Source organism: Colletotrichum abscissum (genome assembly GCF_030869225.1).
Source record: "Colletotrichum abscissum strain IMI 504890 chromosome Unknown Scaffold_31.1, whole genome shotgun sequence".
Taxonomy (NCBI): domain Eukaryota; kingdom Fungi; phylum Ascomycota; class Sordariomycetes; order Glomerellales; family Glomerellaceae; genus Colletotrichum; species Colletotrichum abscissum.
Window position 1 is genome coordinate 354,645 of NW_026850221.1, and position 27,512 is coordinate 382,156.

Consider the following 27,512-nt stretch of genomic DNA (forward strand, 5'->3'; position numbering starts at 1 on the left):
CTGCCCCAAGGAAGCCTTTTCCTCTCAGATCACGAAGCTGGAGAAGACTCCAACCTTATACAAAAGCCGAACTGGAGCCGCTTGGTCTTGCTCTGTTGAACGAATCTCATTCCGGCCAAGGATAGCCACTTCATCTCAGATCAGCTGAACAACTCATTCTCCATCCGCTATCAAGATGCCTGCCTCCAATTCCAATACTACCTCTCCCGTCAAGAAGCCTACCATCGTCGGCCTATACGGCCTTCCTGGTAGTGGCAAGTCTTACGTCTTGGGCCGTCTCAAGACAGACTTCGGTTTTGGAGATCGATTCCAGTACTATGAGGGGTCCGAGGTCATTGGGAACCTCGTCGACGGCGGTCTGGAAGCATTCAAGCGACTTCACAACGACGCGAAAACCCGAAAACGACAGCAAGCCATTCAATGTATTGCCGATGAATGTACCGCGACTGGGCGTATTGGAATTGTCACCGGCCATTACTCATTCTGGAACGACAAATCTCCCTCCCATGACGTTGTGTGGACCGACGCCGACCTGCGCGTCTACACCCACATCCTCTACCTGGACATGCCCGCTATCAGTCTATGGGATCAACGAACTTACGATGAACTTCGAACGCGCCCTGAACTACAACCTCATCACCTCGCACAATGGAAGAATTCCGAAATCGCCGCTCTATCCCGTCTTTCTCGTCTGAATGGCATGCATTTCATGCCGCTGTATCTCGGCGGGCCTCATTCTTCTGACGGCATTGAACACATGCTGCGCAATATTGAGACAAAAGACGAAGAGAACCTTCGTCATGTAAGAAGCGAGACTGATCGATTGCTTTTCTCGGGCTCAGGCCGCGATCGGTTGGATACGGTGTTGGTGTTGGACGCGGATCGAACGCTGTGCGCAGCGGACACGGGCTCGATGTTCTGGGAGAGGCTCAAGGCAACTTCGCGGAGGCGATATCCTGACTGTGTATGGGATGGTCCGGAGAACTTTGGAAAGCATTGGCTGTGGGACGACCTCATATGTCCCCTGAAGAGGCTATTCAGCGAAAACAACGACTACTCCCTGGCTATCTTTCACCGGGCCATGGCTTTGTATGAGTACGTCGAAAGCGCCTTTGACGAAGTATGCGAGGAAGTCGCCGCGGCTGTCTCGCTGTACCCGGAGTTCATGGCCCTGATTCACGCCGTCAAGTGCCATCGCGGCGTTGGCATCGTCATCGCCACGTGTGGCCTTCGTCGAATCTGGAAACTGATATTGGAGAGAGAGGGCCTCGACGATGACGTTAAGATCATCGGTGGGGGTCGCTTTTCCGATGATTACGTTGTTACTCCTGAGGCCAAGGCCGTCGTCGTCTCTCATCTGCAAAGTAAAGGTGTGTTTGTCTGGGCTTTCGGAGACAGTCCGATGGACTTGCCCATGCTCAAGAGGGCCGACCAAGCTATCGTCGTCGTCGGCGAGGAGCGTTCTAGAAGCAAGACTATGGACGCTGAGTTGACCAGGGTTATTACTGGCGACAAGAACTTCCGTCCAAGACAGGCTTTGGTCCCGATGCATTCATCACCCCGCCTTGATCCAGAGCATTTACCGATTGTCGACATCTCTGGCCAAGCTTTCGTGGAATCTTTCCTATACCGCTACGCCAACCTCCAGGTTCTGCACGCCACGAACAAGAGTGCAGCCAAACTTCTCATGACTGCGACACGAGACGCGTCTGTGGCCGGTCCTAGTCTCAGAGCGGCCCATGGGCAAGTCGGGCGGTACCTCGCCACCGAGTTTCTGACGGAGCTGCTCGGCCTAGAGACATATGCTATACCTCATGTTCAGGGCTACAACACCGATGGTCATCGACTTTTCGACGAGAGCCGAACAGCCATCGTTGCTCTCATGCGCGGTGGTGAACCCATGGCCCTTGGTGTCAGCGAGGTGTTCCCCCATGCCATCTTCATCCACGCCAACCGCGCCTCCGAGCTCACGAATGAGGCTCTTGTGGGAGTGAACACGCTGCTCTTGGTTGATTCGGTGGCCAACAGCGGCAAGTCAATCAAGGGGTTCGTCGATCGTGTTCGGAGGTTGAAGCTGGAGATTCGCATCGTCATTGTGGCCGGTGTTGTTCAGGCCAAGGCCATTTCGGATGTCCTAGAGCCACTTGCTTGTAAAGGAGATCTCAGTCTCGTCGCACTTCGGTTGTCGGACAACAAGTTCCCTGGAATCGGAGGCACGGACACTGGCAACCGGCTATTCAACACTACACATTTAAATTGATATCCAGGGGGACTTTGTGTCAGGGTGGGAGGGCGGCAAGTTGCGGTGTTGGAATACGAGGCCGTGTAAGTGTCGGATCGATTTATGCCCTAGGGGCTCGTTGGACGCATAAAATTTGTTGCTGGTCCTGCAGCTTTGGATTGGTACTTTATCAACACTGAGATGGACATGAACTTGCAACATTTGCGTGATCCTGCCGAGTGAAGTGGTCAAAGGAAAACTGATCAATAAATATACTTATGACTGCGTATAAGCATCAGGAGGGATCGTCATGGGTCGGTGAAAGAGTACGCCACGAGCTCTTTACCAGTCGCGTCGAGGACCTGTTTCTGATTATACTTATTACCCTGATGTACAGCCGAGTTGAGTGGTTTGTGTGATACCAACCTATAGCAAAAGACTTTTGGTCAACTGATCGTATGTTGGTCAATCAATCATACAGATACCATGTGTTCGATATCTAGCCTTGACAACCTTATGTTAACTTAACAGCCAAGTCCTGAGAGGTTCCCGATGATTCTCAAGGGGCAAGTCTCAAATAAGTAGACGGATTGGGACGCTATGCCATAGACTACAAGAAGTTGAGATCTGGAAGAGCGTTGAGGCTAGAATCTTTGTGTCCAAGCGGCTTTCACCTTGGTCTAAAAGATGTCTCTCTGCCGTCCCGCTAAGGCAACATGATCCGCCGTCCCAAATTCAGTGATTGGGTTGAACGAGATCAACTTCAAAGGCGGAAGGCCATGATCGTAGCTTCTCCTCTTCGTCATGCGAATAGAATTCGGAGTTCAAGGGAGTTTAAGATGGACACTGCCAGATTACTGCATCTATTTAGAGATTACACAATTCTCTATTCCTTCAGCCTTCAACAAAGGAAGGATTACCGGAGGCCGAAACAATACCACCATCCTCGACCTATCCTCCTAATACCTCAGTGGCCCGAGTTTCGAGCACATGGGAATGGGTTCAGGTATGCTTATCAAGACCATAGATCTAAATACGATCGGACCTCGTTTCGGGCAGCTTAAGAAGATGTACTCCGGTGTAAGCCAGCTACCATGCGGAAACTTCGAGGAGGCTTTCATACCTAACAAAAAAAAACCCCCCAAGAGGTTACAAATATTCTGCCAGAGGAAATCGAGTTCTCAAAGTTGTTGAAAGGACTTTAGGTAATCTCTACACTGGTTCTCTTAGCGTGCGTCTGTTGCTGTATCTTGTTCGTTCACCTGGCATCGAGCCCCGAGATTCTGGTGTCTGGATCGACAGTAGCACGAAACTCAAAACATATTACACTGTCGCCGAAGACTACATGGATGGACGGGCCTGAGTTTGCCAAGGAGATCAAACCGTTGCCAATAAGACACGGCTTGGTCCATGGAGAGGTCGCGGAAGAGGCAGTGGTGGCCATCGGGGTTGAAGACGAGACTGAAGATATCTGCAAGAGAGGGCCTCGCTCTTAGGCATCTTTCCAATAGCAGCCTTGTGTTACATTCTTGTGATATTTATTGAAGATGGTAGCTCACAGTTGGCTACCGGACCAACAGTGAGAAATAAATGACATGAAGAGTCAACTGCTTTCACCCGAGACCGCCTCCTTCTTCACTACTCTCAATTCAAGGGGGGACTCGACCCTACTGAATGACAGCATCAACATGCGCGCCATCAGCAAGACGTCGGCGTCGTTCTTCAGAACTCTAAAGACGAAGCTGCAATATCTCTCGCGGATGAAGATTGCGGCTCTTCGCAGTCAAGGGCCTGGCAGAGCCCCCGGCACAGGAGAGAGCCTGAGAAAGACCATGCTTCATGTTCATCTGCTAAATACAGAGTCTCCTCACCTTGCTCCGCAGGTTCAACATCAAACCCCAGCATCACGATTTCCCAAGATAAGGAATGACGAAAGGAACCTACAGTCACAAGCCCACAAGTCATCCATGAAACTCTACCAGCGAACTTCGTACTTCCCAAGAAGAAACAGACCGCATCAAAGCTCAACGGCGCCTCCGTCTGCAACTCTGCACCGCTCTGCTCGGGCCCGGAAGTGATCCCGCTCGAAACCATGGTCGAGAAATACCCGTGTTACCCGCCCGGCCCTCGGCAGTAACCATTCCTCCGCCCTTAATCTCCCCGGCCGAACACCAGCGCAGCAAGAAAAAAAAAAGTCAAAACATTCACCCCCCGGTCGGTAATTCCGCCAGCGTCGAAGGACTCGAAGTGAGGTGATGACAGGTGCGCACCGAAAGCCCACGAGGTATCCCGCCGCCGAGCATCACTTCCCTCTGACAGAATACTCTGCATTCGTAGGTCGTCTTAGGCTCAAGCAGCTAGCGAACACTACCCATCTCTCCAATGATCGATACGTAGGATGCTTTGGCTGTGTGATGTGGTTAATGTTAACCCGGAGCGATGACGATCCAACAACTTTACAAGTTACTAGTCTGCCCGCCTGTGCGGGTATTGTCAGTCCGCAAGAGTCAAGACGTCTGTCTGACTCGCCATGATTTTCAACCTGTTCCCATACTGGCGTTCCCCACGTCGTACCATCTCCCCCATATCGCAAGGCGCAAAAAAGCCCACGATAAAGCAGCCACACAATCATCCATCACAAGCACGAAAAAACCTAGCAGCGATGAAAGAGTAGCCTCAGATAGAGATGATACGAAATCGTATCTGACCACCTTGGGAGGGAAAAACTCTATCTTCCCTCCCCGAGTCGGAGGATGCCTGCGATATCGCGACATGCAGACCAGCCGCAGGGTTCGCCTATCTCTATCAAACTTGACCAGGGGTGGAGGGCCCTACGCCGCGGTACAGATACAGACACAGATTTGAGATAGGATAGTCGCCTTCCAGGGCAAAGACGCTTCGACGTATCCGTAAAGACGCACAAAAGACGCCATCTGAAGTTCGTCCTTCGTGATCCATGGCCCATGGGTGTAAGAGAGACAGGGACGAGGACGTGATATCTCCCTCACAAGCTCTGTTCCAGAATGCGACGCTGTATCGCGCGCACACACACGCACATGCACACGCACACGCGCGCGGCGCGAACGCGAGTTATGGTATCTATATTCTAGAACACATGTTTTGAAAGTGCGCAAGTAAAGTAGTGTCGGCGAGTATCAGCCGGTCCAGCGTTTACCCCTCCAAGTTTTCCATCAACGGCAGTTTGGAAACCAGACATCTTAGCCTGGTGCTCTTCAGGCTTCATCAACATTCAACTCAGATCTTCAAACGAAAGAGGAGACTACTTTCACACGGCACGTGGGGGTGGGGTCGTGCCCATCTGCCATTCCCATTCTGACTCTGGCTACTACTGCAGCAGCAGCAAGGACAGCCTGAGCCAACCAGTCATGCTGCAAGCAAAAGGCTCGGAAAAGGAATTGAATTCCTCTCTTATCGTTGGTCGTAGAGAGAAAAGGAACCCCTCCTAAACCCCAAACAGAAATGTACGTGAGTGAGACAAGAAATGGTCAAGAGACCTACAGCAGATCCGTCACAAACATCTCTGCCACTCCATGTTCTTCATCTGTGATCGCCTCTTCTGTGATCGCAAACTGGCTGGCTGTCGGAATTTCCGACCTGGGCTAAGGCGAAAACCCTCATGAAGCTTGTCAAAAGGGCTGGATTTCCGAACACCTCACAACCCTGACCGCCTAGGTCTCGATCCTGATTCCTCACGACTCTCACCGGATCTTCCCAAAACTGAATGAACCATAGCAAGTGCCATTCGCAAAGATGGGACAGTGAGGGGTAAACTCCCATTCGTCCACCGGCCGCGCCTACATAGTACAGTACTACAAAATGCTTGCTGCGCCGTTAGCTCACCCGCCTCCGGAGCTAGGACCAGAGACGAACATCGGCATCCAATAGTATCGTGGCCGGCGTTAGATTCCGTGGGCAGTGGTATTTGGATTTCCCCGTTGGGCTTCTTCTCTAGTGTCCTTGCCCGCCTCTCCAGTACTAAGTAGTGAACACCTATGGGACCATTCAAGCTCATCCTGCGACCCGGGGGCTTGTCACGCTCGCACATTGATCTATCGTCTAGCACGAGCAGCTTGCATCGGTTCATTCTTGGTCTCACTTGCCTAGGAGACGAAGCATTCCCCCCTCATGATGTCAGACCGCACACCAGTCTGCGCAAGTTGCTGCTTTCTGGAATTTCGTGCAGAGCTGCATGTGTTCCTCCAATATTTGTGTCATCTTCCTTGGATCAGATGGAATAGCCAGGGCGGTCACTGCGATGGGGATGACACGATGGCACCCCGACATTGTGTGCATGAGTCGCCGACGCACGCTTAGCGGCACAAGGTCCCCGTTTGTGTTGAGGCCTGCTCACTTTGCCCCTCTGCCCGGTTGGACCTCGTGAAGCCAACGATCAACAATGAAATAGAGAGGACGGAGGGAGGAGCCACTCGTGTGACGATTGTCACAGGTGGTGGAATGTAGTCCCAGTCGCAGTATCCTGTTCTCGGCAAAAAGCGATCTGGGGGCGAGTGCGGGATATTTGACAGCCGTTGTTTTGAGGCACAGCAGAGGGATTCACGATAGGACTGTAGCGTGTCTGTCAAGTCAATGTTCGCCCACTTTCCTCTGCTACTCGACTAAGTCGACTCGCCTGCTGTGCATGCGATCCATTTGGGACAAGCGAGTGAAGGAGGTGTGTAGCGGTTCGGGCAAAATAGGATTGTGGTGTGTTGGCCACGAAAGCCAAGAAGCGGAAAAGAACCCAAGAGACGCAAGCCTATCTCTTGGTCTTCCGTTCGGCATCACGACTTGGCACACCAAAGGAAAGGGAGGGGTGGCCAGGCGGGTGAGGCGACAAGAGAGCAAATCCGCAGAGCTGCAAGAATGCCACAAGGCCGCAGGTGACAACAGGCCGGACCATGTTCTCGGTTGGGGGTCCTCTGTGTTGGAACCTGGGAGTCGTCGTTCTGGAAAGATCAAAAGGTGTGAGCTCACTGGACTCTGGTTGGATGTGCCTTGCATTAGCGGCGAGCCTGTGGTTCTGGACTGTCGGCGACGACGAGATATGTCTCTGGGGAGGGGGTGTTTAGTGTCGACCATGTCGTCGAAAGCGTGCCCTGCTGCAAAGTGCAAACTCCCCTTCTCCCAGCTTTTGGACGCCTAGACCAAGGCCCGCCTGATGCTTATGGTCAGTGGCCAACCAGGCAGATGGCGCCGCCAGGCGACAATCAAGACAACATGTCGCGACCAATTGCTAGTTGCTTCTCAGGGACGAGGTTGCATCGATAGTCGCAATTGATAGACCGACAGACAGCCGACACGACACCACGCGCAAAGTGGACGCGGTACGGGAAGAACCACCTCATCAATGGGTCAGGTCAGTCGGAGTTGGGGCCAACCGTTGGCAAGCCGCAAGACTGTGTTCCGTATCCGTAGACAAGCTTTACGTCTTGATTGTGCCTTGGCACGGAAAGGCTCCTAGCTGCTTCTTGGCATCTTGCTGCCTCGCAAGTTGTACAAAGTACAGAGAAGGAGGAGTACTCGTAGGAAAAACGAGATATGACTGTGGATGAGGCTATGGGACTATGATGCGGATATTTCGTATTGCTCGTCAAGCGAAAACGCGGGTCGATCCGCCATGACGATAACGACAACGAAGGCTGAAGTTGATGACTGATGTTGACGTTGATGATCCAGAAGGCAGTGATAAAATAAGTGAGACCTGAGGAGAGGATGTTCCAGCACCGCCCAGCGCCGAGCGTCTTTAGCAAGGATGTATACGCGGGTGTGTGCGGATTGTGTAGGAATCAAACAACCTGTGGAGGTTGCGAGAGCGAGAACGAAAAGCGATACGGATCCAAGCCAAGTCATTTCAGCAAAAAGGACGATAGAATAGATGCGACATTGACAGCAGCACTGCAACGGTCGTCGGTCAGCATCCAACGGCTCAGGCCATAACCGTATTGTCTCACTCTCCCGCTCATCATCATAGCGCAAAAAAAAGAAGCGATGGATGGATGGATGGTGTCTGTTCTGACGCAAAAGTTAGAACAACAACGACCTGGATCCATACTGATGCAGGGAGAAGGAGACGCTCCGTAGCTTCTCAGCAAGCGAGACAAGTGGCCAGGATAGACTGGGGGCGGCAAAGTCAAGGATGGATCCTGTCACGCCTGTCTGCCTCATGAAGAGACCCGATTGCCAGGGTCGTTTCGCCAAACATGATGAACGTCTTCAATGCGACAAAGCCTGTCAAGGTAGTCACTGATGGGTGACAAGTGACGAGCAACAAGGGGAAACGGCGACGCGTTCAATGAAAGGGGGGGGGGGGGGGGGGAGATAAAATGGGTGGAATAGGTGGATATTGATCCTGTAACAAGCGACAGGGGAGCGTCCCCGACGAACTCTCTCTCAAGACACGGCGGCAGCGCAAGATGGAAACTGGGGAACGCATTGGCTGCCGTGTCGCTCGAAATTTCATTCTGGGCCGATACCTGTGCCTGTGCTGTGGGGAGAGCGATAGCAAACTCCAGAGGCCTTGGATCTTGCATGGCAGGCCGCAGGAGCAGTACAAGGTGCCTAGCCTAGCATGTCGAGTTATTGATGCTGGAGCTGCTACTATGCACGGCATGGACCCTTTCATGGACCACGCTGGGAGGTTGCATATATCTGCATAAAGACGAAGGCCGGTGGCATAACACGGCCGTGGAAGATGGACGGCCGGGTGTTTGGGTTGAAGGGCCGGTAGGTCGAGAGATAAAAAATGCCGCCATGGAGGGACCGATGAAGAGACGGGGGACGGCCACTGGGCCGGATGGCCCAAAAGACCCAATTGGGAACCGAGCGTACGTCTCAACGAATGAGCAAAAGAGGTCCGGCGGCAGCAAGATGAATCAGGATGGAACTCCCAATGCGCCGGGACGGAATGTGCATCCTGACTTGACTTGCTTGCTGTGTAACTGGGGGCTGTTATACTTGGTCCTTATGGGTATGTTTAAACTCCCTACCAGGTAGTGTGGGTCTGACCAGGGCAAAGCAGTGACTCTCAATGGCCAAATTTCTGTTCGACGTGCACAAGAATCTCGAAAGTAATGCTGCTGATGTAATCGCGAGAAGCATGGGCGAAGATACCTGACAAGGGGGTTAAACTTTGGCCTGATACCGTAGTAGCCTGTTACCGGTGGTTGCAGGTGTCGAGGTCGTCTTTATCCAAGGAAGAGGCGAGAGGGAGCCAGGATGGTCCTCTTTTCTCGCCCAGAGGGGAGAATTGCTGCAGTGTACGGCGTAGTGGTGCTCCTTGATACGGCCGGGGCGAGGGGTGTGCGTGTACTGTAGTGTACGGTACGGGATAGGTGAGCCCAGTTGACTAGCAGGGCATGCCAGAAGCGGGAGAGGGCAGTGAAAGAGGGGTCCTGGAGCCTTGAGGATGTTTCCCTTGTTCCCTCGGGTTGAGCGTCGAAGGGGAGCGACGGTGGACGATGAATACGCGGGCTTTTAGTGACTGACCCAGCCTCTTTACGGATCAAAGAGTGCCGTCTGTTGCTGGGCATTCGGGTGTGACAAGGCGAGGACGAGGACGGTGAAGTTTGCGGCCTCGTCACAAGTGGTGGCTTGGAGGCGGCTGGAGGTTTCTCCTCGTGGTGCGACAAAGTGAACGTCGTTGATAGGGGAGCCAGGGCGTATCCGGCCAGCAGCTAAGACTTGCGTACGCAGTCCGCGGTGGCGTTACTCAAAAGCCTCTTGACGGGTGCCCTTGGCAGTTGGTCTATGGTAGGTCTCTGGGACAAGACGGCGCCGGCAGTGGCTGGGGATCACGCTGTAGACTTCTTGCGTAGACTTCTGGAGGAGTGAAGTTGAACGTCTGTGTCAGCGCATACAGTCAGCAATGCCTCTTTGGACAACCTGGAGTTGACCTACAGTTACTGACTGGCTGCTACTCAGCTTGGTCCGGGGTGCCTGAAGGATGGATGCGTGCGAAATGAGGGGAAACACAGCGCAAACACGCGCAGAGAATGATGACCTCCACTTGAGGATTCATGTGAAGAAGAGGGGCGGCATGAGGTAAATGGCACCAAGGCAAAGTACTGTGCAATCATGGCAATGAGTGATGAGAAATGCTGCGAATGATTGAGAGACTGATAGACATACATCTGCGAGACGCACATGGATGGCAGCAGCAGGACTACACTACCTACATAGTATTACAGTATCAACAGCAGGAGCAGTGAGAGACTCAGAGACTTCCTTCCAAGTTGGTGGACCTGAGCATTGGAGGATGAATTGAGTGAGGGGATACGTACTTTGTGCAGATGGGCACTAAACTGTGAACGGCACAAGTGGGACCTGCCTCCCGCTTCAAGCGTCTTCGACACCAGGGTGACCAGGGCAGGTCCAGGAGCACGGAGCCCAGATCAACCAATAACAAACGAGTAAAAATGACATGGAGATTCCCGCTGGTGGAGTGTTTTTTTGTGAAAAGGAAAGAAGCCAGTCCCAAAAACGGCAGCGCAGATGGAACCCAGTCCCCACTTTTGCCAATCAAGGGAAGCCAGGACCGGGGGCGCTTCCCATAGCGCGAACCAGCCCACCGCTATCCCGCTACTGCAACCTTCTTCCCCAAGTGCGAGGCAAGAGGCACGGTGGCACGCCGGGCAGGTGGCACTGGCAGGTGCAAGTCGTCTCTGCCTGCCCTGCTATTCTCTAGGTAGGTATGCGCAGGTACCTTATTCCTACCATCTTTCGCGTGCGTCCATGGGCCACGAGCAAACAACTTCCAAGAAAAAAAAAAGTCGATCATTGCAAACTTGACTCGTCACGGGCCATCGATAACTCAATGGCTGACCGCCATGGTCGTGCGGCTGGATTCCTGCTCCTGCTCTCCTCTGGATCGTTGCAGTTTTGTCCTCTCCCGGCTGGCTGCTGCTACCATGGCCAGATGCAAATGGGTTTAACCTTTTGACGATTACTCCGGGTGGTTCAATCATCGCCAATCAACTCAATATCTGCCGAGGACGAAGAAGAAGAAGGACATTAATTCACCCGCTTGTTTGCTTCCACCGACAACTAACAACTTTTTTTTCGCCCCTCTGACAGGCCACCAGGCTTGTTATTGATGACAGGCACAGACACAATACAACATTGAACACAGGCACAGGCCGCCGCAATAATGGAGAAGAAGACGAAGAACCTTGGAAGTAGTTCCCCCGCAAGCACACGGTTAAGAGTAACCTGTTTCGGCCCTAGCTACGGCGCATGGCGGGGGGCATACGCAGTACAGTTGGCCCAGATCGTCCAAGTTGGTTTCTGTTCACTGCCACGGCCACGCCTACGATGCCACGGAGCGGCAGCCAGAAACAGAGACACACACGGACGTCCCACATGTGCAATGGTCGCGCTGGTCAGACCTGTCAACCGCTGGCTCCCTTCTTTCATCCCGTCTACGGCGCATGTGTGCGTGTGTCTCTGCTGTGCGGCTGGTCTCGTGAGTCGTCTTGCAGGTCGGCAACCCCAGTAGCCCTACCAGCCATGCCAGCTTAGGACAGAAAGAGGGCAAGACTTGATCTGGTTGCAGACCTGATTCGTGGTCTGGACTGGCCCGAGGTAGCACGATAGAGGTTGCAACAATGAAGCCAGTCTCTGAATCTACTACGGAGTACACTAGTAAAGAGTCTACAGACTTTACTGTGTACGGAGCAAAGGGCCAGGCACGGGGGCTGCGAGTTTGTTTGTGACCCCGGTTCAGCTGGTTCAAAATTCCTTTCTTTTCCCCTCGTCCTCGTCCTCGTGGAGACTTGAGCCGTCGAGGGTACGTATCTTGTCCGATTTACGGGCTTTGCAGTCGGTATATTAGGTAAGAAACATGTGAGGTACATCGCTACAGAGGAACCTTAGGTAAGGACAAAGTCAAGGGAGGCCCATGACAAGGCTCGAAAACCTAGAATGAAGAATAGAAGCAGACAAAAGGCAAAAAAGGAATAGGGCAAGAGGACACGAACGGATACTTTCCATCGCATCGCATCGCCTCACCTCGCATCGCTTCGACATTCGACGGCATCAATGCGCGATTCCGATTTCCTTCTCGACGAGTTCGTCGCCGCTGTCGGTGCCGCCGTCCAGTGTCAGTGTCGAGGTCAGTGTGATGTGTCTGTCTCCTAAACCCCAAGTGTCCCAAGCTCCAGCATTGGGCCCTGCACCAGAAACAACAACCACAAGAGAAAGAGAGAAAGAAGAACAAACCAGTCTGTGATGATGCCGGATGCTGGTGTTGGTGCAGGTTTTTTGGTGCTGGTGCTGGTGCTGGTGCTGGCGTCAGAGCTAGACTGACAGTGACAGCCCTTGTTTGGCTGGTGGACCTGTCTGGCCCGGTCAATTTAGCCCCCCCAGCAGAAAGTGGCATGGCATAATAACGTACAGTTATTCGTAGTCGTACAGATATTGATAGTGCAGACTGCAGACAGTGGTGCAAAGGAAAAAAGGCGAGGGAAAATACGCTGCTGCAAGAGAAAATAGCAGCCGGGCCTGGGTCTCCATGATGCCCCTGCCCGGCGCAATCTTGGCTCCATTCGACTCTTTCCACTCCCATTGACACCCCAATGGCTCACCCCGGCTTGTTCCATTGCTCCATTTGCTCCATTTGCCTCTCCCCCCCCCAGGTCCATAGAGGGTCCTCGAAAGATACGTACTGTCAGTGTGCAGGATACGTACCGGTACGTATTTTGGTGTTCCCTGCGCGATGCACATCCACAATCTCGTCTCGCTCGTCCATCCCATGTCTGTCACTCACCAATTTGCTCTTTCTCACTCTTGTCTCTCTCTCTGGCGCTTGCCGCTCTCGTGGCTCTGTGGCTCTTTCTCAGTCTCTCTGCTCTTGCTCTGTGTCTCTTGGGCTGTCTCGCACACACCCGTCGGCCACTAACCAATGAGTACGTACTTTACAGGTGGATACATACCTACCTTGCTTTGCACCTGCCCGCTCTCTTTCTGTACGGAGCATTTGTATACACACACCTCTGTCGTCGTAACATCCACTCCCCCAGTCTGCCTCTCTGCTCTCTATCCCCTACTCACTGCGTCTCTGGCTGATCCAGGTCCAGAATCCACAGTCCACACCCAAAGAACCAAACGACCAAGACTCAAGAGTACACACGCAATGCCATACATAGCATCCCCAATAAAACCATCGTGACACCTCCCTCCCCGTGCACGTTCGCTCTCATTCTCAGGCCCTACTCTTCTTCTGCCGTGTGTCGTCTCTTTGATCGAGGGTTCAACTTTGCAACATCTGCCAAGTCAAAGGTCGTCCCAAATGCGCTGTTAAACGGGTCTTCGGTTTCTGGTTTCAACGTCTCGTCTCTCGCCATTCGCCATCCTCGTCTCGTCTCGTCTCTTCTCTGAAGAGTCCTCGGCCGTCTACCGTTTACCATCTGTCGTCCTCAAAATCCAAATCCAAATCCTGATCCTCCCACCACCCGTTGGATCGAGCTTTCTCTACTTCTGCCACCAGCTTAGCTCCTCATACCTACTTCTCGGACCCTTCATCTACGCCGCACTCCCCTTCCTCCTCCCTTAAGTCAACTCGCCTCTATCGACCGCACTCTCACACTCTCAATTTCAACGCCGATCCTCACTCTCCCTTTCCGCGCCCCGTGTCTCGCTACCTCTTCGATCTGCCAACCACCCCCCGGTTGACATCACCAGACCCTTCCGCAGGTTTCGGCTTCGAAACCGTCTGTCAGTGGAAAGACATTTGGCTTGGGACTTGCATCGACTGCCCACCTGCTCCGCTTCCTCACCTGTTGGCTGGAACCATTCGAGTGGGTTGATATCAGGCCATTGCTGCTCGTCTACAAGGCATTCGGCTTCGCCTGTCATTCTTCATTCCTTACATACTAGGTCACTTCTTGGGTGAGCTTCCCTCCAATGTACGTCACCCCAATCCTTCTCACCACTGTCTGGTTCCCGTTGATCTCAATTCCTATCCTACTTCACCCACTTCTCCTCCAGCCTCTGCCCTGATTCACTCTTGATACCTCGTCAATGCCGTTGACTAACCCACCTCTCGCAGCAGTCTTGGGCAATTGCATCTGCTCCCCTCTGGACAGACATCCACAGCAATTGAACATTGATCTTTCGATACGACACTTTCGTCACACATCGTTAGCAAGCTAGCCTTGCCAACCCACTACCGCAACAATGGCCGTTCCCCAAGAAAAGGTGGCCGTTCACACCACGGTCGCCAGCATTGCTCTCCCCGAGAAGGCGGCGTACTCGAAGCTGTCCGACACCATCGCCACGACCCCGGGCACACTTACTCCTGTTGCTTCAACCCCCGAAAAGAGCCTGGAAATGCCCCGCGACAGCAACCTTTCTACCCCGCGGTCGTACCGCAACGAGAACCCCTTCGATACCGACATCGAGGCTATGATCACCACGACATCCTCCTCCGATCCGTATGCCATGAAGAGCATCTCAACTACAAAAGACTGCCCAACGATATGGCCGGGCAAGCAAGATTGGAAGGCCAAAGCGAAGGCCGCAAAGCGTGATAGGGGCTCCTGCGCCTGCATGGCTCGCATGAGCAAGAAGAATCGCATCATCATGAAGGTGGCCATTGGCCTCCTCGTTATTGGTGTCGGTGTTGGTGTCGGCTTTGGCGTCAGCAAGCCTTTGGGCGCACCCATCTGGGGCACCCCTGACGGGAACAAGTGAAGAAGACAAGTCTTTCAGCGACATTTACACTTCGACACTGGACTACAAAACGTCAGTCTGTCCATTCAGCCGACTATCACACCGAACATAGCCGCATAGACGCTCTACTACCACCACACTCGAGCCGCTTTCCCTTCAGCTTGTATTATATACAACGAACCATTATTACTGTCGCCCGATGGTCACCTTGGGCGGCTATTCCTCTACTGTCTCTTTTTACATCGAGCCTTGTCATCAACAAAGGGAAGGGGCCACCATAATTACGATCAGGCGTTTTTTGGAGTTCAATGCATGGATATTCCATCAGCGAGCGAGCAGCGGCACTTTGCGATTCAGTATCCTACAGAAGGGGTCACGATAAACCAACGGGCTGTGAGAAGTCCGAGGGCATCGGCGCTACGAGACACGAAGCAATACACTTTGATGTCTACGTTTACGGAGAGACCAGGGCTTTTCCTACTTTTCGATTCTTCAAATGGGGAGAACAGCACCAGCACTTTTTGTACAAGGGTATTGGAGGCACGCTTACTGCGTCAAGGAGAGACGCATGCGGTTTCGCCATAGCTGCGGTTTGTGGTATAAAAGGATTATTGGAGTGGGATTATTATTGTTAGGCTTCTCTATTAGACGGCCTCTATACGCATTAGGGTATCAGGCGAGAGCAATCAAAGACTTCATCAGGGATCCCGCAGTCGAGAAGCGCTCTGGCTGACGGGTATCCTACCTTTTTCTGGTTACACATATTCTCATCTTCACTCTCTGCGTCTCCCGTCGTTTCGAGTCTTCTTCCAACTGGTGGACATGGATCATCCCTTCTTTTTACGTGTTTTGGCCAAAGTGATTGCCATGAAACGACGCACGTTTGTTGGGGTAGACCCTTCTTTCCTACAGACCGAAAGACGAGCTGACAAGGACACACAGGCCGACCACCTCGACAATCACGTTCATGCTTGGAAGGGCCATCACCGAATAGTACAGGCTGCAAAGCGTGCCGGATCCCGATCCGATCCAGCAAAGTTCAAAGAGGTACTCCTCGTTTATCCTGGTACCTAGACGTACAATATCCTTACACTCGCACAATCTCTCGCACCACATGCAAATTTCAGAAAAAGGAAAGAAGAGAAAGTCAAAGAAAGTTCCGCGGGTTTTACCCATCTCAAATCCAAGATGTCGGCTAGGATGGGATGGTGTAGTAAGCGAACGAAAGGCAACTAGAGCGATGGCTCAAACGTGTTAGAAGAGTTGTGTGCAAGAGAGAGCGAAGGGGGGAGAGAGAGAGAGGAAAACAGGTGATGGATGGGGGAAGGGACGGGGATATCACCTTGTCATGAGTTGTGGCTGAAGAAGCAAAAAGGTGCAAACAGTGCGGAAGAAAAGGTTCAACAGAGTTTTGAACTGAACCGTCCGTCCATCCCACTTGTCGATCCCCCTCCATGGCAAACTGAAAAGGATGGACTTCCATCTTTGGCATGGTATTCGGGTCCGCGGGGCGCCAAGCGAGTACGGGGCTTTTGGTGTACGAACGATAGCGGTGGGATTTTCTTCAGATGAGATGGGAATGGTGGTGTTGTTGGTGGGATGGATCTTGGATTCGGGAGGGGAAGTGTGTTCGTTGCGGATGGGCATCGCCGTTCATCGTGGGTCGGTTTCTTCTCCATCTCCTCTTGCAAACACCTCGGCCGCCCACTCTATTGCCGTCCCTTTTTCCCTTTCCATCAGTCTCCCTCCCACGTCTTCCGGCAAAGTATCAGTTGGATCTTGTGACTGTACCGTTTCGCTCTCGTTCACTTGACAGCCAGACGGAATCGATGGGACAGGGGGGTGGATTTGCGTCGCGGGGAGATACTTCTTCTCTATCCCACCTGGCCGCAGCCGGAGCAGACGCGGGGCCACTCTGTAACCGATCTGCGATGGGCCTTGTTCTTGTTCTTGTGCGCCGGGTCTCGGGTGTCCGGTGCCGCGGAGGTGGACTGGGATGCCTCGACGACGGCGGGGTCGTGGCTTTGGTGAGAGTGCCGAGGGCAGTATGACGAAGACGCGGACGCGGAGGTGGATGATTCAGCGACGACGCTGACGACGGGAGATGCACCGCCACTGGATGGGGCTACAGCTTTGCCTTTGCCTTTTCCTTTGCAGGTGCATTTGGGTTTGGCCTTGGCGGTGATGTTGTCGGTCTTGGCTCCGGGCGATCTGGGTTGGGCTTTCGCCTTGCCTTTGCCCTTGGCCTTTGACTTGGTCTTGGTTGTGGGCTCGTCGGTAACAGCGTTAAGGTCTACAGCAGCAGCAGCACCGGAAGAAGAAGAAGAGGCCTCGCTGTTCTAGGGCTTGGCGTTCTTATTTCCCGTCTTGTTGTTGCTGCTGCTCTGGCCTTCTTCCTCGTCAGAATCGAAGACGAGAGCTGAACGCCACTTGACGGTGCCGAAGCGGGTTGGGGAGCGGGATTCTCCCTCCGTCGGGGAGCCCGGCTCGGATCCGATGCTGGAGACGGTGTTTGTTGTTCGGCGGCGGGCGTCGCCGGTGACGGTGACGGTAGAGGATCGCGCGCTGGAGAGCGGGGAGACGCCGTCTGAGTTTGTGGCGGAGGCTCGAGATGCTGCGGTATGGGCTCGGCGGGATAGGGCTGCGGTGCCGGCGGCTGCTGCTGCTGCTGCTGCTGTTGGAGTTGCTGAGGTGGATGCGCTTGAAGATGGCTGCTGCTGATGGGCGTAGTTGTGCGCTGGGGTCGGAGAGGCGCCGTAGTAGGAGGGGATGTGGCCTGCTGCCCAAGTGCCTGTGCCGCTGCTGCCTGCGGTGGTGGTGCTCTTTGGAGTACCGGTGCCAGTAGAGGAAGAGAGGTCCTTGAAGCGGCCGGAGGAGGGGATGTCGGTTGGGGGACGGAGGGGCTTCTGTGTGGTTATGGAGTCTGCGTCCGAGTGGTTTTCATCGTTGTCAGAGCCGTTGTTGGTGTCTCCTTCGTCTGACGTGTCTGTCTGGTTCTCGCGAGAGCTGGAGCTCTGGCCCTCGCGGGGATGGTCGTCTTCTTGGCCCCAGTGGCGACGGCGGCCTGTTCTTCCGTAGATCTGGGAAGGGTGTGGGTTAGTATCTCGTCCTGGACCGTGTTCGCGTTCGGGTTCGATGATCCGAGTCGTGGGCTCTGCGAATCGGGGGCGCCTCAGAGCAGTGGCGATGTCGCCATCGTCGGATTCCGTTTCGGTGATTGCAGGTAGACCGCCGGGAGTTCGAGGGGGTGAGGTTCTCGGGGGAGCGGTTCGAGGGGGGGCAGGTCTCGGGGGAGAGGCGTTCGGGCTCGGAGGGGAGGAGTAGGAGGAAGAGGAGGAGGTATCGTCGGCGGGGTCGGGCTTGGTGTTGGTGGGGGTTTTGCTGCGACGACGGATGAGGCCTGGGTTCAGGAGGGATGGATACGCCATGACCTCGGACCAGAGGTGTCGTCGGCCCCAGGAAGGGGGGTTCTCGTAGAGGGTTATGGGGGGAATCTGGGTTCCGTCACTTGGGTGCCACGCTGCCCATCGACGCTTCTTGCGACGGGGGTGTTCTCCGTGGATGAGGATGCCTGGGGACGTGGTGCCGCTGGTTTCTGGAGCCGAAGTTGAAGCAGCAGCAGAAGCAGCAGCAGCAGCATCGCCAGGACCAACATCACCACCATCTCGGGCATCGGGGGGAAGGGTGATGTGAGAAGAAGACGGGTTGGTTCTGCTTGTACTTACCTCGTTGGGGACCTCGTTCTTATCGAGCTCGCGCCAGGGGAACCAGAACCTGTGAAAGGTTTGCATCTCGATATCGGGGTTCTTCTTCATGTTGTTGATGGCGCGGCGGCGCTCCTGGTAGCAGGTGAAGACGAAGAAGATGAGGACGATAACGGGAACGCAGGGGACGACGATGAAGGTCCAGGTGAGGTTTCCGTAGACTGGGTCCTTGAGCTTTGGTGCGTCTGGTGCTGCGGTGGCCGAGGGGACCTGGGTGATGTAGACGGAGACGGTCGTCACGGTTCGGGGGATGAGGTTTGCGACTGTCGTGATAAGGGTTGTTGGGGTTGCTGTTGGCGGCTGTGTGAACGCTGCTAGGATGGGCTTGAAGGTTGTGGTTGGTGAGGGGAGGGAGTGAAGTGGTGAGGGCGCCATTTTGGAGGATGCCCGCAATAGGGACTTGAGGTATGTTTGAAAGGGGCACTAGGATTTTTGTAGATGCCTATGACGCCGTCCTGTTCGCTTGGGTATAGTGATATACGGCCAGCAGCAGGTATCGTGAGCAATGAGTATCGTTGTGTTGTGTCGAGCCAAGTCGAATAACTGTACTGGTATCGTGCGTATAGCTGTAGGCTGCAAAATGCTGGACAAACAACAAGAAGCAACCTAGCAGAAATGCCAAAACGATATCGCAAAATGAGCTCCGTCTAGACGCTGGTGAGTCGTTAGTATTTTCGAGATGGAGGGGGGACGTGAGTGGTGAGAAGGAGGAATCACCTACTGGGCACGATCGCACGTGATATTTGTGATGTTTTTGTTTGGGAGAAGAGCGAGGGCAGTAAAAAATATGAATGGGATCTCTTTCTACCGCTCACAATGGAAGTGATTTTTTAATTGTTGTGGTAGTCGTCGGATAATAAATCGATGCGAAATACTGGTTTGGGTGAGGTGTGCTGAGGGAAAAGGGGGGAAGGAATGCGGCCTCCTTCTTGAGTAATGTTTTTCTCCCCTGACTTTGTCGGATTTTATTTCGCGTCGTCTTGGTGTCTGGTTTGTACGGAAAAGTCGGGAGATGGGGTGAGTAAGGAAAAGTTCACCTCTGCTGAAGGAGAAGTGTGGATGTATGTGGGAGGTCAAAGTAAACAATGGCTTTGTGTGGGAGGTGAGTGTTTGTGAAGAGGGGAGGTGCAGGAGAGCAGCCCTACTTGGTCGAGGCCAAGGTCGAGGATCAAGATGGGGCAGACAGTCTGTTGACTGAAAGGCGTATGATCAAAGGACGTGTGGGATTTATTTTTGGTCAACAGGGGAGATTGAGTGCCTTGTGATGGTGAACAGGTCAACACCTCACTGACCGAGGGACATCTTCTCGCGTCGTGCTTGCCAAAGAGAAAAGAGTGGAAGAGTCCGCTGAAGAAGCGTAAAGAACAGGAACAGTCTGGGTGAGTGGAGAATCGCCGGGGGTAAATGAGATGTCAAAGGATGACTGCACAGGTGATTTTGCTTCCTTTGTGGGTGGTGGTGTTTCCCTTGGCCTGGGGGCGACGCTGTTCTGTGGACAGCAGATGCTTTGTTGTGATGGGATGATATATATGTGAGAGATGACCTTGACCGGATGGAATACTCGGACGAGGAGATACATCAACTGCCATTCGGACGAATATACTCTCAGAAACCACCTAAGCACGAACTCGGGAAGTTCAAGACACATCGCGCCGGCGCTGGGAATTCGATGCCAGGTGCTATTGCACTTCGGACTTCATATTTGGTATTATGCACACCTCTCCCCGAGTAGTATCGTTGATGATGGACCTGACTAGTCGCATTTCAGAAAGATACGTCTTGAATGAATATACAACCATATTACACAAACGAGCTCGGAAATCTCACGAACGGCCGTGCTGGCGCTGGGAAGACATTGCCGCAAGGTGATATTGTACCTCAGACTTGCCATTACCTACAACAAGTTAGTATCGTCCGCGCCTCTCATCATGTAGCATCGTTGCTTATGAACCTGAATCGCTTCAGCTTTGACATATCCATCATCTACCTGAGGACGACTGTTCAAAGATGTCCACCCCCGACCCCACCACTTCCACCACTTCGATCGCTCCCGTCATTCCCACCGCGCCGGTCACCGACCCACTCCAGCCTGGAGAAAATGACTTCAACCCGCTCCGATCATATCCAGAAACATGCATAGATTTATGGAAGATTTTGTCTTTGACTGTTTTCAGTGTCACAATGATCATCGGTATATTGTTTGCATCGCAGGCTCTTTGGCACAGACGTGAGAGGCACAATGTGAAGCTCCAAAGGATGAGAAAGCAGACGGCTTGAGTGTTTCCTCGGCCTTCTATCTTACAAACTTTCTGAGTGCATTGGGAAGCATGGCTATGAGAGACTTCCACTAATCTGATTCTGATTATCGGTTTTATCTAAGTTCTCAGCGCGAATAATCATATTGACACTCTGATAACTTCCATAGCACCTTGCTTGAGGTTCTGCCAGTGTATATCCCTCCCTAGCTGGTCGTCTTCACTATTGTCAAATTAAATATAAACCTGCTTGAACCCCGTGTGCAGACAAGCGGATATCGGGAAAGTGTTGACTCTGGTAATGAGCACGAAGCAACTTGGATGAAATAAACAGTCACTAGCAGCTATGATATCGCTAATGACTGGTCAACTGGTCAACTGGTCAAGATATAGAGGTATGAGAGGCATATGAGTCTCTGTGATCCTATGCTGGTTCTTTGATGCCGCTATATGCCCCTGAATCTCCGGGTGGTCTCGTCGAGTTGAGGACAGATAGCCCTGCGTTAGATACTTGGATCAAAGTCGGCCCAAATCAGAAGCTCAAATTTTTACCGATACTATGTGTTTGCAAAATGGTGCTCTAGAAGACCATTTCCACGTGTTCAATCCCTGACCGAAGTGTCGGTGTGGGAGCTCGCGGACCTTGAACCTGGAAATGCGCAACACCGGGCTCCGAACTTGCTGGCAACCGAGACATCAAGTTACAACGGTGCACATAGTACAGTGGCACAAGACATCAACGTGGTTTCTTTCAAGCTTCCTCAGCTGTGATTCGAGGAAGGCGGTGACGACATCCCGGTCACTCTTGGGTGGCCATGATCGCGCGGTCGTTCCCCTTCAACTTACGCAGGGAGGAGCAACAAAGACTCGATCTTTCCAACGAGTAGTACAATCGTAGAGGACGGAATAGATCGGTGTAACCTCGCAACGACGCAGAATCGGTCCGGCGAGAGGAAACCGAAACCTCGTGTACCTGCCGCTTGTGCGTCATGAAAGGTGCTTCCCACCTCAAGCCCTCTGTCGTGGATCAACATCAAAAACGTTGCTGCTCAAAAGCATGAGCTGTTCCTGCCATCCTCTTGTTTTGGGAAAGGGATGATCCTGCCGCCAATGTCGTGCAGAGCAAACGGTCGCCTGACTTGGTTGGGTATGTGTGACGTGAGGGACGACTTCCACCTAGATTGGGAAGGTTCCAAGGACAGGGATATGGAGGCTGAGGAGTACGATGCAACTTCCGCAGATGACCTTGGCGCTGGCGACGGGAAGGAGAGATCGGAGACTTCATCCTCTTCCAGGGTAGATATGGCAGTTGCTGTCGGCAAGCTTCCCATCGAAGAAGGTAACTTCCTCCTTTCGTGGAAGCTCCAAGCTGTTAGCAGTCCAAGGACCAGAGTGTCTGTCTTCTCCCATATAAACCTCCCCAACCCGACTCCCACCCTCTCTTCCATCTCTTCTTTATCCTTCGTTTGCCAACGACACCACAGCATCCCTCTACCTTTTTGGACCAACACACATTCTGCCAGCATTCCTTTCAAGTCACTTCTTCCACTCAGAAATACGCCACTCGGCAACATCAAAAGCCAGGCCACCGAGATGTTTTCTCTCTCTATTGTCACTCTGACACTAGCTGCCCTTGGCATTGCCAGCCCCATTGACGTCAAGCCTCGTCACCACGAGGAAGTCGAACCTCGGCATCATGAAGAGATTCAACCCAGGTCTCACAATGTCCCAAGCTTCGAGACACTGAAACGTGAAACAACCACCAACGTGGGCTCTGCCATCTCCAAGATGATTCCCGGCGTTGGAAATGATTGGGGATGCAATCATGTAAGTTTCTTTTCCCTCCTGTCTGCTCGTTCCATCTCTTCTGGATCATGCTTCCTGTCACATCTCCACGCATGTACCTGTATCTACTACTGCATAATCAGCGATAAAGCGACAAGAACACACATCGTACCGATGTCACAGAGCTGACAGAGAACTAGATCACTGCCCCAAACCCCCTTGACTGTCCAGCCCTTTTCGCAAAGATACAATCCGGGCAAAAGGATGGAGTCACCGTATCGACCGACAAAACTTGCTTCACCCAGACTCATGGTACATGCAAGGCCACCGTCTGCTCAGCTGGTGGAGTTGACAATGTGGACTATTCGTTGACAACTGCACGGATGATGAACCCGATTCAAACAACGTGCGTTGTCAATGGGAAAAGTGGCTACTGGTGGAACGAGAACCACACAGTCTACGTCTCGGTCACGCGTGGCAACTAGGATCGTCGCGACCTTCGCTTGAGACAGTTTGAAGAGGATCCGAGTGATGAGGTCCCCGAGGAGGAGGAGCCGCAGGATGAAGATCCCGAGGACGAAGAAGACTCTGATGATGACGAAGAATCTGACGATGATGAGGACTCTGACGATGACGACGACTCTGACGATGACGAGGACCCTGATGAGGATGATGAGGATGATGAAGAAGATGGTGACGATGACGAAGACGAGGTTGAGGACAACGAAGGTGACGGAGATGATGAGGGCCCTGAAGACGAGGAAATCCCCGAGAATAGCGAGCCTGTCGAAGAGGAGCCTATTGAGGGAGAATTTGTTCGGAGACGGAGACGAGTCTGTTGAAGACAAGGCTTTTGATGATTTGATGGGCTCGAGATGGTAGTTCTTCCGATGCATGGTCGAAGTGCCTGGCACTCAGTCGCCAAAGCTACCTAGACACCTGTAGCATGAATTAACTATAAAAATTAGAGCATCGCATCAAGAAGACGATCATGGTGTTGTTTTGAGAGGGCTTCTTGCCTCGTCATCTGTCCCTTGCAAGTGAGATCATCACAAATGAAAACCAATGCCATTTGAAACCAATATGGATGGTCGTAGAGAGGGTCATTCTGGGTTTTTGGTAGTCAAGTATTGGCGAAGTCGTCGATGGATGTGCAGTGACGCAGGGCCAGGTGGATCCTTTCGCAGACAGCTGCCGCAGTGCATGGTGACCCCTGCTCGGGATCTGCCGAATGGTGGGGAGCTTGAGATCCATCATCAACATCAACCTTGATCCAACACCCAACACCGCGAAAACGACCTGCAATCTACTTTACGAAGCCTAAAGCCACCACTATACTCAACCTTGATCCTTGGCGCCGCGAAAATACAAGCTGAGAATACCAATCAAACACGCAGTCATGGGTCTGGTACGTCTCTCTCCCCCCTTACACACGCATCACCCACCGCAAAGTGCTGACGACCTGCGTCCCCGGACAGAACAAGGACGCCAGCCACACGTACGTGCACATGCACCGCGCGCGCGACGCCGACCTATTTGAGGATTTCTGCAAGGAGAAGCTGCCGGATGACGAGGTCTACGTGCCGCCGCAGCACCAGCCGATCAACCCGGAGGACGAGGACGACGTGGTGCCGGACCAGCACGCGGCGTTTGGGATTACCAAGGCGACGCAGCGGTCGCGGGAGGCGGCGTGGAAGGATTTGGGGCTGTCTGGGTTGATGAATCGGGGGCCGCCGCCTGCGGGTGGGTGGGAGAGGGGGCAGGCCGGGGCTGGGGGGAGTGCTGCGGGTGGGAGTGGCGGTGGGAAGAGGTTGCCGCGGTAGAGGGATGGAGATTGCAAAGAGAGACATTTTCTGGGACGAGGTGACGGGAGGCGTTATGGGATACCCGGGTATTGATTTCGGGGACGCAGGGCGTGTCTAGGATAGCATCGTGAATCGTGGGTTTTTCTTGGGGTGCCAGGCAGCTTCAACCTATGGCAAGAGACAACAACTGCTAACTGCAATGGAGTTTATGGATCGAAAAATCTATGACCTTATCGACAGTGGAATGATACTATCAATGTCTTTTTGGGCTTCATGACTGTCTTGTCGTTGAGCCTTCCTACAATCCCACCTCGAATTTCAAAGGCCCACGAGCAAGTATTCACAAGGCACCAGAAAAGTAATTCCATCGCCCAAACGCCGCCCATGCTCTTCCTGTACACGCCGTGAATCAAGATACTCCATCACCTCCTCGACGACTCCCCTCATCCCAAGGAGCTCGGCTCAGCTCTTCCCAAGATAGCCCTCCCTCTCCAACACCTCAGGCCTAAACTTTACCAAAAACACCGTCTTGCCAGGCCACATCTCGTGCTCGTCCTTTGCTGCGATATTATGCGCGCTCACCCTCGCGGGGAAACCCGCTCCATCGCAAATCCCCTCGACGATGCCCGCGACGTAGGCGGCGCAGTTGAGCTGGGACATTTCGCGCGGCACGGAGATGTAGGCGTTGACGAGGGGCTCGTTGTCGATGATCATGTACTCGTCTGGCTTGGCCGGGTCGGCCGATTTCTCGAGGCGGTCGGCTTGCCGGCCAAAGAGGTGCTGCCAGCAGGACTGTTTGATGAAGTGAAGGAGGGTGATGATTGTGAGGGGCCGGGTCTGGGTGCGCGGGGGTTCGCGGAAGAGGAGGAGGTCGAGGAGTTTGAGACCTATTGAGTGGCCTTGGACGTTGAGTCTGGAAGCGTCAAAGTTAGTGGATGCCAGGGCAAGGTGAGAGAGAGAGAGAGAAGGGCAGGAGAGGAACGAGGGAGCTTTACCGTTGTTCGAGCTCGGAAATGTCCTTTACGTTGCGCTGGGCGTACGAGACCATCTCGCTAAAAAGGTAGGCGAAGCTGGACTGGCTCAGCTCGGCCGTCTTTGTGCGGTTCAGGGGCCGGTGGTAGATTGTCTTGCCGTTGGAGGGGTATCGCAGGCCGGGCGTCTCCTTGCCCGGGATGCTCTTCGTCGTCGGCAGGTTCGCCATTGTCGCGTGTGTGGTGATGTGTGCCTAGAGCCCCAGTGTGCTATTCGGTGTTTGCGCTGCGATAGGAGGTGATTTATATGGTAGAGGGAAAGAATGGTCGGAGCTGCTTCACGGCTTGAGAGTCGGTGTGTGGCAGCAGCTTGGTGTTTGCGCTTGCGCCGAGAAAGGGTGACGTTTGGGGATGGGAAGGCTGCAGGGTTGGCGGGAGCTCTGGGTTTGGAGTTTGGGTTGCGCGATTGGTGTGCAGCCTTATCGGCGATAACGATAAGAGCTCGCGCAGGGACAACCACCTCGCGGGACGGGAGCTTCAACTGTCATATCCCGAACGAAACAAAGAAGAAATGGAAGGGAAAAATAAATATGTGAGAAGATCTACATAAGGAGGCACAATTGTAATCGTACCGTCCGTCTCAATGCCTCTGCGAAGCACCCAAAAGTCTACCTTTTGCTCCTCTATCCTGCTATTAGTTTGAGCGCCTTTTGCTCCTTCTATGAAGGTGTAATGATTAAAATCAACCTCTAAGCTTCCCGCTCAACATTTACCAAGTTAAGAATTCTAGGCAGTGGGCTTGGCCTCAGCAGGTGTCTCGGCCGCAGCCGGAACCGGAGCTGCTTCAGCAGCAGCAGCCGGAGCAGCAGCTTCCGCGCCGACGCCCTTCTCGACAGCACCGCCGAGGTAGTCCTCCGACTCGCCGATTTGTTTTCCGCCGGCGACCCAGCGGGCCGTCCGGGCTTCGTGCTTCTCCTTGCACATGCCGTTGAGAGCGGGCCAGTAAACGGAGTGGTCGTACTCGAACTCGAGCTTGCCGTCGCTGAATTCGGTCCACAGCTGCTCCTCGGGCACGTACTGGCGCATGTCCTCGTTGAACTTGAGCTTGTCCCGGGTCATGGGGTCGATAAAGGGGGTGATGAGCTTGAAGAAGCCGTTGACCATCCAGGGGACTGTCATGAAGTGTTAGCATGGCCGTGGCTTGAACTAGCTGAGATGAAGTTAAATGAAACAGCGTATACATACCATTGATGATGAGGGCCTTGCCCAGACGCTCGGGGTAATGCGTCTGGAGAATGTGCAGTACCTCACGAGCCAGTCCGAGGCCGGGCGCCGTGTTGCCGCGGCTCTTTGACGTCTTGAAGTTGATGAGAAGAGCAATCTTCTCCTGGCCGGCGGGCATGATGTCGATGACACGCTCGAGCATGAAGACGAGGTGCTGGACCTGGCGCGGGCTCGGCTCGGTGTTTTGGCGTCCCGGGTTCAGGTAGTGGCAGGGGCGGCGCTCCTTATCGAAGCCGAGAATGATTTGCTTGCCCGTCTCGTTCTCGGGCGAGATGTGGTCGGCGGTGAGGGCCTCGACGCCGTACTCGCGGCGCCAGGCCAGTGTCTCGAGGAGACGCTTCTCGGCGTCCTTGGGAGACCATTTGGTGGCGCGGAGGTAGCGGAGGAGGCACTCGCGCGTAAGCCACTGGCGCTCCGAGTCCGTTAAGGGCCCCGACTTGGCGACGTGGGCGGCGGTGGTGCACTTGACTTCCGTCCAGGCGCGGGCTTGGGCGAGGAGGCCGTCGTATTTGGCCTGTTGGTCTGCGGTGAGGGCCGGGACGGCCGGGGTGGAGGAGGCCGGGAGCGGGAGGGCGATGGGCGTCTTGAGCGGGCCGGATACGGTGGCCTTTTCTTGCAGACCGGCGGCGGCGGCGGTGGAGGCCGGTGTTTGATCGGCGACGGAGGCCATGGCGGGCGTGACTGGCTGGTGGGTGGTGACTGGTGGACCGTGGAACGTATTTTCCCTTTCCTTCGGAGGA

At 53.7% G+C, this 27,512-nt stretch overlaps 12 protein-coding genes across 12 annotated transcripts; 7 read left to right on the top strand and 5 right to left on the bottom strand.

Annotated features, from left to right (window-relative positions):
• Nucleotides 1-175: 175 nt before the first annotated feature.
• On the top strand, nt 176-2,260 carry CABS01_11432 (uracil phosphoribosyltransferase; the record flags this gene model as incomplete). Its single annotated transcript, XM_060544787.1, has 1 exon — nt 176-2,260. The coding sequence occupies one exon, from the start codon at nt 176-178 to the stop codon at nt 2,258-2,260; it is 2,085 nt and encodes a 694-aa protein (XP_060397609.1).
• A 1,123-nt stretch (nt 2,261-3,383) lies between these two features.
• CABS01_11433 (uncharacterized protein) lies at nt 3,384-3,717 on the top strand (the record flags this gene model as incomplete). The annotated part of the gene is made up of 2 exons (XM_060544788.1): nt 3,384-3,507; nt 3,569-3,717. Coding segments are annotated over 2 exons (273 nt in total), but the record flags the coding sequence as incomplete, so codon positions are not given.
• Nucleotides 3,718-8,992: 5,275 nt separating this feature from the next.
• On the top strand, nt 8,993-9,313 carry CABS01_11434 (uncharacterized protein; the record flags this gene model as incomplete). The annotated part of the gene is made up of 2 exons (XM_060544789.1): nt 8,993-9,209; nt 9,261-9,313. 2 exons carry the CDS (start codon nt 8,993-8,995, stop codon nt 9,311-9,313), a joined length of 270 nt encoding a protein of 89 aa, XP_060397611.1.
• Nucleotides 9,314-9,426: 113 nt separating this feature from the next.
• Nucleotides 9,427-9,912, bottom strand: CABS01_11435 (uncharacterized protein; the record flags this gene model as incomplete). Its single annotated transcript, XM_060544790.1, has 1 exon — nt 9,427-9,912. A coding segment is annotated over one exon (486 nt), but the record flags the coding sequence as incomplete, so codon positions are not given.
• Nucleotides 9,913-12,155: 2,243 nt separating this feature from the next.
• CABS01_11436 (uncharacterized protein) lies at nt 12,156-12,803 on the bottom strand (the record flags this gene model as incomplete). The annotated part of the gene is made up of 1 exon (XM_060544791.1): nt 12,156-12,803. One exon carries the CDS (start codon nt 12,801-12,803, stop codon nt 12,156-12,158), a length of 648 nt encoding a protein of 215 aa, XP_060397613.1.
• A 188-nt stretch (nt 12,804-12,991) lies between these two features.
• Nucleotides 12,992-13,303, top strand: CABS01_11437 (uncharacterized protein; the record flags this gene model as incomplete). The annotated part of the gene is made up of 1 exon (XM_060544792.1): nt 12,992-13,303. A coding segment is annotated over one exon (312 nt), but the record flags the coding sequence as incomplete, so codon positions are not given.
• A 1,110-nt stretch (nt 13,304-14,413) lies between these two features.
• Nucleotides 14,414-14,929, top strand: CABS01_11438 (uncharacterized protein; the record flags this gene model as incomplete). Its single annotated transcript, XM_060544793.1, has 1 exon — nt 14,414-14,929. The coding sequence occupies one exon, from the start codon at nt 14,414-14,416 to the stop codon at nt 14,927-14,929; it is 516 nt and encodes a 171-aa protein (XP_060397615.1).
• Nucleotides 14,930-16,782: 1,853 nt separating this feature from the next.
• Nucleotides 16,783-19,047, bottom strand: CABS01_11439 (uncharacterized protein; the record flags this gene model as incomplete). The annotated part of the gene is made up of 2 exons (XM_060544794.1): nt 16,783-17,247; nt 17,323-19,047. The coding sequence occupies 2 exons, from the start codon at nt 19,045-19,047 to the stop codon at nt 16,783-16,785; spliced, it is 2,190 nt and encodes a 729-aa protein (XP_060397616.1).
• A 2,990-nt stretch (nt 19,048-22,037) lies between these two features.
• CABS01_11440 (uncharacterized protein) lies at nt 22,038-23,554 on the top strand (the record flags this gene model as incomplete). The annotated part of the gene is made up of 3 exons (XM_060544795.1): nt 22,038-22,754; nt 22,913-23,167; nt 23,225-23,554. 3 exons carry the CDS (start codon nt 22,038-22,040, stop codon nt 23,552-23,554), a joined length of 1,302 nt encoding a protein of 433 aa, XP_060397617.1.
• Nucleotides 23,555-24,111: 557 nt separating this feature from the next.
• Nucleotides 24,112-24,535, top strand: CABS01_11441 (Apc13 domain-containing protein; the record flags this gene model as incomplete). The annotated part of the gene is made up of 2 exons (XM_060544796.1): nt 24,112-24,120; nt 24,191-24,535. 2 exons carry the CDS (start codon nt 24,112-24,114, stop codon nt 24,533-24,535), a joined length of 354 nt encoding a protein of 117 aa, XP_060397618.1.
• A 444-nt stretch (nt 24,536-24,979) lies between these two features.
• Nucleotides 24,980-25,718, bottom strand: CABS01_11442 (transporter particle component; the record flags this gene model as incomplete). The annotated part of the gene is made up of 2 exons (XM_060544797.1): nt 24,980-25,430; nt 25,513-25,718. The coding sequence occupies 2 exons, from the start codon at nt 25,716-25,718 to the stop codon at nt 24,980-24,982; spliced, it is 657 nt and encodes a 218-aa protein (XP_060397619.1).
• A 556-nt stretch (nt 25,719-26,274) lies between these two features.
• CABS01_11443 (CRAL/TRIO domain-containing protein) lies at nt 26,275-27,442 on the bottom strand (the record flags this gene model as incomplete). Its single annotated transcript, XM_060544798.1, has 2 exons — nt 26,275-26,660; nt 26,734-27,442. The coding sequence occupies 2 exons, from the start codon at nt 27,440-27,442 to the stop codon at nt 26,275-26,277; spliced, it is 1,095 nt and encodes a 364-aa protein (XP_060397620.1).
• Between the last annotated feature and the right edge of the window lie 70 nt (nt 27,443-27,512).